This window comes from Chiloscyllium plagiosum, chromosome 7 (genome assembly GCF_004010195.1).
Source record: "Chiloscyllium plagiosum isolate BGI_BamShark_2017 chromosome 7, ASM401019v2, whole genome shotgun sequence".
NCBI lineage: Eukaryota > Metazoa > Chordata > Chondrichthyes > Orectolobiformes > Hemiscylliidae > Chiloscyllium > Chiloscyllium plagiosum.
The window spans coordinates 27,897,109-27,912,125 of record NC_057716.1 but is presented as its reverse complement, the minus strand read 5'-3'; the positions used below and the strand labels follow the sequence as shown (position 1 = coordinate 27,912,125).

The 15,017-nt window shown below is 44.8% G+C and overlaps 1 protein-coding gene across 2 annotated transcripts in view; it reads right to left on the bottom strand.

Moving 5' to 3' along the window:
• col6a2 (collagen, type VI, alpha 2) overlaps positions 1-15,017 on the bottom strand; it is a 74,521-nt gene that overhangs the window by 50,225 nt on the left and 9,279 nt on the right. For both annotated transcript variants that reach the window (XM_043693334.1, XM_043693333.1), the window contains exons 3-5: positions 13,648-14,267; positions 1,815-1,835; positions 247-312 (exon numbers count right to left, since the gene is read on the bottom strand). In XM_043693334.1, coding sequence (XP_043549269.1) covers positions 247-312; positions 1,815-1,835; positions 13,648-14,267 — 707 coding nt within the window. The remainder of the gene's footprint in view (positions 1-246; positions 313-1,814; positions 1,836-13,647; positions 14,268-15,017) is intronic.

Here is a 15,017-nt window from a genome sequence, read left to right as displayed (position 1 = left end):
GAAATCTCAGACTAGGTTCAGAGAGTGGGATCCACATTTCTTGAGAATGGTCTCAACCGTCTCGCCAAACCAGCAACTTGCAGGCGCAGTCAGTTCAGAAAGCATGGGGCTCCACCATCCCTCGTCAACCAAGGGAGTTAATGTACAAAAGTCCAGTGAATCGAAGACCACCAGCTTAATTCTCCCAGACTGCAGTCTGAAGTTCCTTCCCCATTCCCAAATGAAAGAGTGTTTTATTTCACCTACCTTTCTTCCTTTGAATCCCTTTAATCCAGGCCCACCTGGATATTCCAGACACTTCATCTTGTAGCACTGAAAATCAAGGCAGTGTAATAGTTAATGAAGGAAATGGATAATCACTTGCCCATGTCCAAACCAGGTCTAGATTCCCATTGAATAATCCCCACTCGATTATAATAGGTGACAGAAAGCTGAGGCAAAGTAAGTGTCGAATAACTCGCCCTTCCTTCACTGTACTCACTAAATGCCTCTTTGTTACATTCATTACATAACAACTAAAAGCAGGAGTAAGCAGAAACTCCCAAAGCAAATACAACTGGTAGTCACCGAATACAGCATGAGCAAACAGCCTCCAATATGCTCTTGGATAAAATTTAACAGCAAAGCAAAAAGCATCTTGTTTTACCATCCCGACCTGCGAACATTGAAGAGGTCCTGCTCACTTTTCCCTCTCTTCCTCTCCACTTCCTCCCCTTCACCTCAGCGTTCCATTGACAACGCCTACCCCCAAACTGGTTTACTCCTTGGCTCAACTTGATACACCCCAAAGGCCCATTGCATTGCTCGTTTCACACACACCCATCTGGGGTAATCCCGTTTCCCCTTCTCCGCACTGTTTTTGTGAATCACCATCTAATCCCCACTGCAATCATCCCGTGTTTCGAAAGGCAATTCCTGATGAGGAATTAAATCAAAAATAAAAAAAGAGACAAAAACTACAGCAGAGTCTTTTGAACTCTCAAAAGGAAAGCTTACCTGGGTCCAACGGAGATGGAGATGTCATTGTCTTTGCTGGGGGTGCGGAGGGTTATGGGGAGGGGGGCGGATTCGGGGACGAATCTAGTGTGGTGCCAGCATCTACACCGTGTGGTAGTGCAAATCAAAGAGAATGGAGACGGAATGACTGGAACAACACAACTGCCCAAAATCCCCGGGGCCTGAAGAGGTGGACAACCTGCCTCCAGCCAGTCTTGCCTCCTTAGTACTGGGTCGAACCAGAACCTGAAGGTTGTCAAAGGCGAAGAGGACGATTTGATACCCTTCGAAACCGGCAGGGGTTTGGACAGAGCGGACAGGGAGAAACTGTTTCTACTTGCAAGCTGACTGAGGAGTTGGGAGCATCATTTTTCAAGAGTTTTGTCAAAGAAGCGAATGAGAAGTGAGGGAAAGCTTCTTCATACAGCGAGTAGAGAGAGTAAGGAATGCACTGCCTGCAAGTGTTGTGGAGGGAGGTTCAATTGAGGTGTTCAAGAGGGCATTGGATAGCTATTAAAAAAAAAGGAACACTGCGCAGGATTATGGGGAAAAAAGACAGGCATTGAATTAAAACGCTCAGAGAGCTGGTGCAGAGATGATGGGCTGAATGGCCTCTTTCTGCATTGTAACAATTCTGTGAAAACCTATCATACTCAAGTTGGAAGTTGCAGGCAAAATAAACTGTGGGGCAAACGCAGCTTTCTGAGCCACCATGGTTCAATGAATGTGCTGTAATCTATCATTGCTTAGGAACTGGACAGAAATAGGGTTTAATTCAAGTAAAAAGCATTATCGAGTAGAAACGTAGTTGCACTCACATCATTGAAGGCTTCTGTTTTCTGTAAAACATAAATCAGATGAAAACCAAATTAACAGACTTCACAGTAAAACAGCATCATAGACTAACAAGTCAGATTTAAACAACGACTTCACCTGAAGCAAGTGAGTCACACATTGGGCAGTATACTGGAATGGAGACCAGGTAATGTGCCGCCATCTTTAATCCATCAGAATGGGAGACAAGAATGAGTGTTGCACACAATTGTTTAAAACTTGGGTATTACCTTTAGGTCCTGTTGTTTTTTGCAGAAACAAACCCTCCTTTGTTAAACAAACTTTAATTTGGTTTGGATTCAGGCCCTCAAAATGCAGGCCCATATTTTACTGACAAATACTGATGCTGGCCAAGCAGGATAGGCCATAACATTCCTTACCACATCCAAGAGCCATATGGAGACCTGCGCTCTTTGTTCGTAGCAAAATGCATCCAGCGATGCAGCAGCATCAACCTATCGAGGATTTACCTCGATAGTGGGTGGCACGGTGGCACAGTGGTTAGCACTGCTGCCTCACAGCGCCAGAGACCCGGGTTCAATTCCCGCCTCAGGCGACTGACTGCGTGGAGTTTGCACATTCTCCCCGTGTCTGCGTGGGTTTCCTCCCACAGTCCAAAAATGTGCAGGTTAGGTGAATTGGCCATGCTAAATTGCCAGTAGTGTTAGATGCAGGGGTAAATGTAGGGGAATAGGTCTGGGTGGGTTGCGCTTCGGCGGGTCGGTGTGGACTTGTTGGGCCGAAGGGCCTGTTTCCACACTGTAAGTAATCTAATCTACCAGCCCTCCTTTCATTGAACTGTGATCCTCGGGACATGTCGTTCCCTCTCGAACTTTAAAATGGGTTCATTTTGAACCTATCAGTCATGTCTTGGAATCAGATAGGTTCCTCGTTCAACTGCAGTGTTGAGGGATGGGTATTTCTGAAGTTATGTCAAGTGGCATCAGTTAGGCCAGTCCTGGGCTGCCACATCCCATAAAGAGTACACACACTAGGGCAGAAGTGTAAGATAGGGGTCATCAAACCACCAGGACCATCCAGGAGTCTCCAAGAATGGACAGGCCTAAAGGAAAAGGGATGGTTCCACTTTAAAACAAAAGACATATCCTTTCCTTTCTGTGCTGCTTGATTCCCAGTGAGTGACCTGTGGGATTTGGGGAGGAGGAGACTGTTTGGCTAACTGTTATTAAAATATCCGACTGAGTAATAAAGTTTCTGTTTGGGTTCCAGTGAATCAGGACTGGCTGCTCCCATGGAGCTCGTTCTGTTGAACACTTAGGAAGGTATGACTTCAAGTTATCTAAAGAGGCGTTTGTTAGATTGTGAAGGATACCAGAGAACAAGAGGAGGGAAGAGAGCGTATGAGAATAGATTAGTGGGTAGTATAGGAGGTAATCCAAACATCTTCCATAAGGGTAGCAGAAAGGGGTGAGGATACTTTACTGAAAAGGGTGTGTATGGTGGAGCTATCTGTATCTGTTTCTTTGTGTTTCTAGTGTCACAGTAAAAGGGATGGGGGATAGTATTAGAGAAATTGGCTAGTGTCTAAATAGATAAAGAGGTTTCTGACACCATTCAAAATCACCAAGGTGGGGTGTGATGCCTTGTTGGTTGCTGACAGACATAACAGGATAGAAAAATATTGGAGCGCCCACCATCACTATCCAATGCTCCAACTTGTAACTTCCACATAAGAGTGTAGGTTGCCAAAGAAATGCAGACTACTTTAGATTAGATTCCCTACAGTGTGGAAACAGACCATTTGACCTAACAAATCCACACTGACCCTCCGAAGAATAACGGACCCAGACTCATCTTTCTCTCTGACTAATTCACCTAATACTACTGGCAATTTAGCATGGCCAATTCACCTAACCTGCACATCTTTGGACTGTGGGAGGAAACCAGAGCACCCGGAGGAAACTCACACAGACACTGGGAGAATGTGCAAACTCCACACAGACAGTCGCCCGAGGCTGGAATTGAGCCTGGGACCCTGGTGCTGTGAGGCAGCAGTGCTAACCACTGAGCCACCGTGCCACCCCTTTGGGGGTACTGGTTGGCTCAGTTGACTGGATGGCTGGTGTGGGTTAGATTGGTACCAACAGTACAGGATTTGAGCCCCCTGCCTTTCTGACAGGGGTGGACTCAGGACTTGCTTCCTTGCCCTAAGGACCATCTTCAAACTCCCCATCCATGAGCCCAACCAGCACCTCATCCAGAACTCCAGTGTGTCCTTAACCGGAAAGGTTCTCAATCTAACAACTTGTTTTTTTCATAAAGCCTCTTTAAATCAGTAACTCTCCCGTAAAGTCCCACCCAGGCAGATGTAAGCAAAACATGGTCCAAGCATGGTTTAAGGAGCATTCTCTAAGGGGAGATTGATGAATCCCAGTGAAATGCAGGAGGTTAAAATTGGAGGGGCAGGGAAATTTCTTTGAGTTGTACAGTATACATGCTAAACAGTGTAGGGATAGCAAGGGATGAAACTGTGGAACAATCTGAAGATAGTCAAAACATTTCTCAAACAGCAGCCAGTCCAGGTTAGTAGACCGAAAAGGACCGAGAGGGGAGATACTGGTGAGGTGCCTGACCCAGTAATCCATGCTAGTGACCATAAAACTGTCGCTGAAAATCATAAAACACATCAGGTCAACTGATATGCTTTAGGGAAAGATATGTGCCACCCTTACACGATGTGAGCTCACACCCAGTGCAATGTGCTCGTCTCTCAACAACCCATTGCAATGGCCAAACTAGTCAGTCAGTCTGAGGACAATTACAGATGGACAGCAAATGCTGGCTTTGCCCGCAACAACATTCACCATAGCGACCGTGCCCATATCCCATGAAAAGAATTAAAGACTGAGGGAGCAGAAGTGGGTTTCACGGACAAGGTGAGCTCAAAGAATGCATGAGAGTAGACAGGAGAGATGCTGAAAAAATACGTGACTCAGAGGAACAGGGGAAGGGATGAAAGCAGCTGATTGGATGGTCATAGTCTTCAAGGCAAAGTACAATTAACTCCTCTTCAGAGGTGGTGGGAGGTCTAAATGGTAAAGGCAGAAAAAAATAAAGAGTGCAAGTTAAACAACTTGTGATTGAGAATAGAACAGAAAGTGAATTGTTCCATTCCAGAATGATCCCAGAAACCAACAGTGCTTAAAGTATTGGATAGGAAAGTGAGAGTGTGTGGAGATGTTGGGAATGGAGGAGGAGTACCTGAGTGTCTCTGAGCAAGTGGTCCCTGTGGAAGGTTGACAAGGAAAGGGAGGGAATATGTGTCTGGTGGTAGCAGCCCACTGCCGGTGGTTGAAATGTTGGCTGGTGATCCTATGGATATGGTGCTAGTGGGATGATAGGTGAGGACAAGGGGTCTTTATTGCTGCTGTGGGAAGGTAGAGAGAGATAGTGACAGAAGAGTGGGAAATGTGTAAGACACTGCTGGTCGCCCTGTGGTGGGGAATCCTCGGTTGAGGAAGAAGGTGGACAAATCGGAGGTACCCCTTGTCAGATGTGGCAGTGGATAGCCAAGGCAGGCTGTCATTCAAACCTGCCTCACTAGGACACAAGGGAATGGAGACAAGGATCAGAGCAGATGGAGCGACAAGAGAATAAAGAAGAAGTGAGTGGCTGTAACAGGATGACGCACCAAATCTGATTGAGGGGATTGGCACTCAGATATTCATGGTGAGTGGTACACTGAAGGTAGACAGTTGAGATTTTGTGAATGCATTGGGATTAAGGATTTTCTTCTGCCAATGGCTGACAATAGAATAAAGTAGAATTGGAGAAAGGAAGGCATGGATGGACAGCAAGATACTGAAGTGCCCAGAAATAGCCTGAGCATATCGGTGAGTGACATGGTGGAACTGGTCAATAGTGTATGCACTTCTAAGGTTGTTTGACCTTAACTCTACAGAACTTTGTATGTGGTAAACTTGTTCATTGTTTATACTGGTCACTGTTTACATCAAAGAACTAAATGTTATATATCTGGTAAATCTGTTCACATTTTACACTGTGGAACTCTACACTGTTAATCTGGACAGAGTGAATGTGGGAGAATGTGTTTTCACTCATAGGGGAGTTTAGGATCCAACAGCACAGCCTCTCAGATTGAATGACGGCCGTTTAGAACGGAGATTAGTGGGATTGTCTTCAGCCTGGGGCTACCGAATCTGTGAAATTCGTTACCACAACAAGCTGTGGGGTCGAAGTCATTGAGCGTAGTTATAGCAAGTAAGTTTTTGATTAGAAAGGAGATCAAAGATTATGGGGATAAGGCAGGAGAACGTGGTTGAGAAATATATCAGCCATGATCGAACGGTAGGACAGACTTGAAGGGCCGAATGGACTAATTCTGCTCCTACGTTTTATGGTGTTATGGGTAATTTGTAAGCCTGTTCATTGTTTACACTGTGGAACTGTACATTATTACTCTAGCAAGTGTATTCAGTGTTTGTACTGCAGAACTGTACATTATTAATCTGATTAAACTGGTCATGGACCTAGACATTAATAAATCTGGGAAGCCTTTTCATTCTTTATATTGTAGAACCGTACATTATTAATCTGGATACAGTGGACATAGAGAATATGCTTCTACTCAGAGGACTGTTTACACCACAGAACTGTGCAATATTGACCTGGAAAACCCAGTTCTTACTCTGTAGCACTGTACATTAATAATCTGGTAAGCCTGTATTCAATTATTACAGTAGAGCTGCATATTATTAATCTGGTAAACATAGTCTTTGCTTACAATGTAGAACCATTAATCTAGAAAACCTGGTCATGTTTACACTGTAAAAACATATATGATTAATCTGATAAACCCATTAATTGCTTACACTGTAGAATTATACATGACTAATCTGGTAAATCTGTTCATAGTTTACATTGTAGACCTGCACCTTAATAGTCTAGTAAAGCTACTCATTCTTTACACTGTAGAACCATACATTATAAACAATTTCACTTCCAGCTTCCATCCTCCTCTCACCTTCACCTGATCGATCTCCCTCCTCCCTGCACTTCCTCGACATCGGTTTCCATTTCTCGGGAGACACTGATCACCGACATCCACTCCAAACCCACCGACTCCCAGTTCCCTTGACTATACATCCTCACACCCTGCTTCTACTCCATTTTCCTGGTTTGTGTGTCTCCATCGCAACTGTTTTACCGATGTCAATTTCGACAAGGGGGTACCTCCGAAATGTCCACCTTCTTCCTCAACCGAGGATTCCCCACCACAGGGTGCCCAGCAGTGTCCTACACATTTCCCGCTCTTCTGTCGCTATCCCCTCTCTCCTCTCCCACAACAGCAAAAAAGACCCCTTGTCCTCACCTATCATCCCACTAGCACCATATCCATAAGATCATCAGCCATCATTTCAACCACCGGCAGTGGGATCTACCACCAGACACATATCCCCTCCCCCCCTTGTCAACCTTCCACAGGGACCACTTGCTCAGAGACACTCAGGTACTCCTCCTCCATCCCCAACATCTCCACACACTCTCACTTTCCTATCCAATTGCAGAGGTATAATACCAGCCCATTTACTTCCTCCCTCCTCACTAACCAAGGCCCCTATCCAAGAGAAGCAATGATTTGCCTGCACTTTGCTCAATCTAGTCTAATGTATTCGCTGCTCACAATGTGGTCTCCTCTGGGAGTCAAAATGCAGACTGGGTGACTTCTTTGCAGAGCACTTATGCTCTGTCCGCAAAAAAAGAGCCCCAGCTTCTAGCTTCCTGCCCATTCAGCACACCATAGTGTTCCCCGACCAACATCTCTGTCACAGGCCTGCTGCAGAGTTCCAGTGAGCCTCAGCACAAGCTCGAAGAACATTTCATTTTCCACTTGGGATCCTGCAGCTTCTAGGACTCAACATTGAGCTCAATAACTTTAGAGCCCGATTCCATCCTTCCACGTTTTTTACCCTTCCCCACACCCAGCCCTGTTATAACATGGGTTACTTTAACACAGTCATTTACTGTCACATACTTCTAGGCTCATTATCACATTATACAGGTTGCATTCAGTACAGCCAAGCCATTTTATTCTTCTCTTCGATGTTAATGCCACTTATTCAGCTTTTCCTCTGTGCTGGGCAGCTATCCATAGTCAGCAGAACTGGGTACTGCAGATGCTAGAGATTAGAGTCTAGATTAAAGTGGTGATGAAAAAGCACAGCAGGTCAGGCAGCATCTGAGGAACAGGAAAATCGACGTTTCGGGCAAAAGCCCTTCATCAGGACTAATCTTGACAGCTATCCATAGTCTCCTTGTTTATCTACCCCTTTCATATCTCTCTCTCTCTGGGTCCATCTCCACCTTTCAACTCACCTGTCCCCTCTACACCACCTTCACTACCTTCCCCCCCCACCCCACATCATTTTCACCATAAATACCACCTATCCCAAGCTACTAAAGGTTCTGATGAAGATTCAACAGACTGGAAACATTAACTCTGCTTTCTTCCCATTGATGCTGCCAGACCTGCTGTGTTTCTGCAGGGATTTCTGTTTTTGTTTCAGATGTGCAGCATCCACAGTTCCTAGTATAAATACCTCCCAATTTCTCCCTTTCTTAAGCTTTGACAAAGGGTCAGTTAGACTCGAAACGTCAGCTCTTTTCTCTCCTTGGAGATGCTGCCAGACCTGCTGAGATTTTCCAGCATTTTCTCTTTTGGTTTCAGATTCCAGCATCCACAGTAATTTGCTCTTATCCACAGTTCTTGGTTTTATTGATATTACTGTACATTATTAATCTGGTAAATCTGGTCACCGTTTACAGCGCAGTGTACATTACTAATCTGCTAAATCTACTCATGGTTTGCACTATCAAACTGTACATGATTAATTTGTTGAACCTGGTCATTGTAAATAATGTACCTTTCTAAAAGTGTAAACAATGTGAAGCTCAAAGTGGAATCCAGTAAATCTATATAAAGTAGTGAGGAGATCTAGTAAAGAGACCTCTCTGATCAAGGTTCCAGATCTTAGGAGAAAGAATCAGTGAAGTCACAAACAGATTGAAAAGGTATCATTAAAGGGAAGAAGATATAAAGAGGAACAAGTGTGTCATAAGACAAGAGTAGTGGAAAATGACAAGAGATAATGAGAATGTAATTGAAGGAGAGTTAGGCAGTTCTCAGAGTGAACCTCCTATAATTTGATTTGTTAACACCTGAATACTGGGACAGTTAGACACTGTCTTCTCATGCTTACAGAAGGGACAACATGAGGAACTTGTAAGGCCACTGTGAAAGTATAGAGATACACCCATATGTACCACACTAACTAGACGTCATGTGGATTTAGGAGAGATAGCACCAATAAAGCAACATCCTTTTGGTTAAACCTGTTCATGGTTTACACTGTAGAACTGTACACCGTTAATGTAATAAACCTGTTCATGGTTTACACTGTAGAACTGTGCATTATTGACCTTATTGAATTATTAATTATTATCTTTGTAAAATCTATTCAGGCATAAAATTGTAGATCGGGCAAACTTCAATCTTGAAGATTTTTTCATTCATAACCTTGTAGTATTTTTAATCCTAAATACTTTAACATTGCTAGAGAATTATAAATCATTGAAGTTGCAGTGCTAACAATATGTGACCTGTCAATGTTGAAGCTGTAAAGTTGTCAATTCTTAATCTACAGAATGGCCAGTACTTAATCCCATAGAACCATAAACCTTTCATCTGTAGAACAACCGAACCTTAATCTGGAGAACTAGAATTGTTTCATCCTGTAAATCTGTAAATGATTAATCCTCAATTCTTTAGGTCTGTTAATATATAACCTTCCAGAACAGCCTTTCTGAAAGGTTTAGAACCATTATGAACTGTCAACTATCTACCTCTGTAGAAGTGTCAGTCTATGATCATATAAAACTGAAAGTGGCCTCCATGTAGATCTGACATCTTTGAACTTGCAGTTTTGTCAATATTTAACTAAATAGCATATTGTTAATGTTATAAAATTGGTAGTCCGTCACCCTGCAGCATCATTAGTCTGTGATCCTATCGAACTATCAATCTTTCACACAGAGACTGTTGATTTTTAAGCTTGTATAGTTGTCAATGGAGATGGTCTTGTGGTCTTGGCAACCTTCCTACATCTGAGCCTGAGATTCTCGGTTCAAGTCTCACCTCGGGAGCTGATGGCCAAGGATACCACATTCACAATGTGTGCAAACAGGTTGATGGCCAACTACAAATCCCTCCAACACACACACCAATCGGCAGGCGGTAAGCCATAGAGTCATACAGGATGGAAACAGTCCCTTCAGTCTAACCAGTCCATGCTGAGCATAATCAGAGACTAAACTAGCCACACCAGCCTGCTCCTGGCCCATCTTCCTCCAAACTTTCCTGTTCATGTACTTATCCAGTGTGCAGTAATACCTGGTCAACTTTATGACTGAAAGACACTGGAGCCTCGACCGTCATTATCCATAATGATACCATGTGTGTAAAGGATGTGTGTCACCATAGCAACTCAAGATTCCAAGTGATCTGTAACGCACTGATTTGTCAATCCCTAACTCTAAACCTTTGCATCATTAACCCGATGGAATAATGAATTCTTAACCATGTAGAAATTTCTATCTCTGACTTTGCAAACTGTCCCTGTTTAACACAATTGAACTGTGAAATAATCATCATGTAGGCCTTTCCATTCTTACGGGAGAAAGTGAGGACTGCAGATGCTGGAGATCAGAGTCAAGAGAGTGATGCTGGAAAAGCACAGCAGGTCAGCCAGCATCTGAGAAGCAGGAGAATCGACGTTTTGAGCATAAGCTCTTCATCAGGAATCAGGCTTGTGGGCCAAGTGGGCTGTGAGAAAGGGGCAGGGGGGTCTCCATCCTTAAGCTTGTTGAATGACCACTGATTAACTGTGTTAATTTTCAATCCTGATCTTTGATGCCACAGAACTGTCAATGCTTAACCCTTTAGGACCATGAATCTTTAATCCCACAAAACATTCAATTCAGACCTTTTAAAACTGTTAAGATTTGAAAACGGGCTAATCCTCAACTCCAGAGAACCATGAATCCTCACCTTGAGCAATTACCCCTTTGGGTAGTCTTTTCTCAACTCTGTAGCAACAGCTAAATTTAATTGTGATTACACCATCTTTTTTCATTCATAATAAACCTGTAGAACTGTCAATTGTCACGCTGCAAAGCGAAGATTCTTTAACTCACTGGAATGGTACAACTGATTTACGTCGAATTTCCTGTCTTTAACTGGATTCAAACGACAATCCAATCTCTGAAGAACTGTCAACTGTTAATGTTTTACAACTACCCGCTCTTAATGCGCACCACTGGCTGTCCTCTCAGTCTGGCAGCACTAGAGTTATGCTGTTCACCGAGAATCTGCACTACCCCCCACTACCAGGACAGAGCTCACACCTGTGCACACAGCAAGCTAGCCCACCAACCAAAACCAGACACAGTTCAGCTGGCTGTACACCAGCAGTGGACAAGTGACCGTTGTGTGGGAATGGGTCCGGGAAATCCAATCATATTGCAACAGTTTAGCCCAATTTTGACGAAAATAATATTTAATGACATCAGCATCACGGACATCCCCCCACTTTCAGCAACCTGCGACCTGCCATTGACCAGAAACTGAACGGAACTACCCACATCAATACAGCCACTATAACATTGGGTTAGAGGAATCCTGCAGCAGCTAACTCACATCCTGCCTATCAGCTACAAGGCACAAGTCAGGAGTGAATCCTCCCCATTTGCCTGGAGATGTGCAGCTCCAACAACACTCAAGAAGTTTTACACCATCTGCGACAAAGCAGCCCATTTGATTCGCACCACATCCACAAGCATCCACTTCCCCCACCACCAGCGTTCAATAGTGTGTATTATCTACAAGATGCAGGGCAGAAATTCAGCAAAGATCCTCATACACCACTTCCAGTTAGAAGGTCAAGGGCAGCAGATACATGGGAACACCATTTGCATGTTCCCCTCCTAGTCAGTCACCATCCTGACATATAACACCAATCCTAATAGTCATTGGGTCAAACTCCTGGCATTCCCTCCCTCAGGGCATTGTGGGCCTACCTACATCACATGAACTGCAGCAGTTTAAGAAGGCAGCTCACCATCACCTTTGTAAGAGCAACGAGGGACAGGCAATAAATGCTGGTCCAGTCCTTTTTAACATGTAGACTCCATTGCAATTTTGCTCTCAGCAAGCTCCCACATACTGCATTGTCATAATATCTGGATCATCTGTTTCAGTGGTATTAGTTGAGGGATCAATATTGACCAGGACACTTGGAGAACTAGACTGACTCCTTCCAAATGCACTATGATACTTTTCAATTTTACTTACTGGGTCAGATGGGATCCTTGGTTTGACAACCCATCAGAAAGTTGACACATCCAACAGTATAGCACTCCCTCAGTACTGCACTGGGCTTTTGGCCAAGACTTTGCGCTCAGGTCTCTGGAGCTGAACTTGGAACTAATGTCTTCTGACTGAGGAGTGACTACACTACCTATTGACTCACCGCTGGCACCCTACCCAGAGCACACTGGTAGGACAATCCGACACAGCACAAACTTGTCCGATGGGTACTTAATAAAGAGTGACCAGCTGAACCTTTTTTACATCAAGGTTTAGTCAGTGAAGACTATCTGCAGTCCCCAAACCCGTGGGCACTTTTGGCTGGAAACCAAACTCTGACCATAGGCTGATGCACAGAACACACCATAACTCTGGCAAAACCAGCCCCCACTACCTACTAACTCAAACGGATTGAACAAGATATACCAACAGCTTGCATTTAATGTCACAAAAGACCCAAAAAATACTATGATTGATTGATTGATTGATTCACTCATTCATTTTGTTAGCTAGTGAATCAGTCAGGTTAAAATAGATTCCTGAAGAAGGGCTCATGCCCGAAACGTCGATTCTCCTGCTCCTTGGATGCTGCCTGACCTGCTGCGCTTTTCCAGCAACACTTTTTCAGCCAGTCAGTCAGTCAATCAATAGTCAGTCAGTCAGTCTGGTGGTCATCCATTCAGTCGGTCAATCTATTTTTTTTTTCTTGACATTGATCCAGCTCCCTCAGAGTCAGCTCTCAGAGTGAACTGAACTTCTGGCACTCCTGTTGGCTTTATTTTTTTCATTATTTATTTTTTTCTCCTTTATTTCCTTTTTGTTAATCTTTTTTTCTTTTTTCTTTAACCCTCACACTACTGCCTAACCGTGGTAGTGCTTATTTTTCAGCCAGTCAATCTATTCAGTCAACCGGTGATCCAAAATCAGTCAGTCAGTCTGTTCAGCCAACTGGTCATCCATGCATTCAGTTGGCCAATTCATAGTTATTCAGTCATTTGGGAAGCCAGTCATTTATTCAGTCAATTCACACAGTCAGTAATTAACAGGTCTTCTGCCTGAAGACGGGTCAATACCCCACTGTGTGCAAATGCTTCACCCTGACCTGTTTCCTTCACTGTTTTTGGCCAGGAGGGCTTTACCAATGCTTTCCAGCCACAGAGGTGGGGCTCAGTCTAAACCTACATCAGCCAGAACGGGAACTGGATGTCGATGTACCTTGTACCAGTATGCGGACAACTGGGCTCACCAACCGTCACTTCCAGCCTAGAGACCGCCATAACGCAGTCATCAGCGGGCGACACAGAAACGTGACAGCTGGAAGGGCCATGGAAGACCAAAATTAAACTTAAAAAAAACTGCAAGCTTCCAATACAAAACAGAACAGAACAAAATCTCAGGGAACGGATCCTTACCATGACTTTAATGATGCGATCGATTGCCCTGGCCGGCTCTGCCCTGTTGGTTGAAGTCGCCGTGTAGCTGTTTCGGTAGAGCTCATGTGGGAAGTTGGCGATGGTCCTGAGACCCTGCTCGTATTGCTCGGACTGGGAGTGCTTGAGGTCGTCGGTTGACACCGCGAACACCTTGATGCCGGCGTCGCGCGCCTTCTCCGCGTTGCGCTGGATGCCGCCGCATCGACTGCCTGTCACGTGGCCGTCTGTGATGACGATGGCGAAACGGTTGCGCGACTCGGAGCGGCTCTGCTGCTGGATGTTTTTGGTCATCTCCTGCAGGGCGCAGTCGGTGAAGGTGCCGCGGCCGATGTAATTCACCCCGCGCAGTGCGGTGATGAAATCGGCCTTGCTCGCGGTGATCGGGCTGAACTGCTCCACCCGATCGGAGAAGTGCAAGCCCCCAAACTCCCAGGCGATTTTCACCCGGTTCTTGAACGCGCCATTCGTCATCTTGTTCACCAGGTCCTCGGTGAAGTCTTTGATCTTATCCACCAGGTTGCCCTGGATACGGGTCTGCAGCGCGACGCTTTCCGAAGTGTCAAGGACAAAGTACACCGTCACCATGCATTCCTGCTTCCCTGAAAGACCACCAGATGACTTTTAATTAAAACAAAAAAAATTAAAGCACACACGCACACGAAAGGAAAAGCAAACGTTCAGGCACAAATGTTTCTCGGACGAAACAAAGACGGTTGGGATTTGGGATGCACCACCTCCAAGCATGTTGAGGAGTCCAATTGAGCAGTGATTTTCAGGAGGCAGTTGGGAAGAGGGTTTTTGTGTGGAAAAATACAAGCTGAGCTGCAAGGTGGGGTTTCATATTTAAAAAGAAACAAGGCTGTTGCCAGGGTATAGGGGAGATGCCATGTCATAATGCCTCCAGGGGTCATACAGCACGGAAACAGACCCTTCGGTCCAACCAGTCCATGCCGATCATAATCCCAAATTAAACGAGTCCTGCCTGCCCACGCTTGGTCCATATCCCTCCAAACATTTCTTATTCATGGACTTAGCTAAACGTCTTTGTAAATGTTATAACCATGCCCGCATCCAGGACTTCCTCTGGAAGTTGAGTCGGTCCGACCAGAATGGTGAATGACAATCCTGGCCTAACCTGAGGGGGGAAAGGCAGCGCATTTGTTATCTCCGCTCATTCACAGGAGATGTCACTCAATTCCTAAAGGTGACAGGAGTCTGGATTAGTGATGCTGGAAGAGCACAGCAGTTCAGGCAGCATCCAAGGAGCTTCGAAATCGATGATTCAGGCAAAAGCCCTTCATCAGGAATAAAGGCAGTGAGCCTGGAGCGTGGAGAGATAAGCTGGAGGA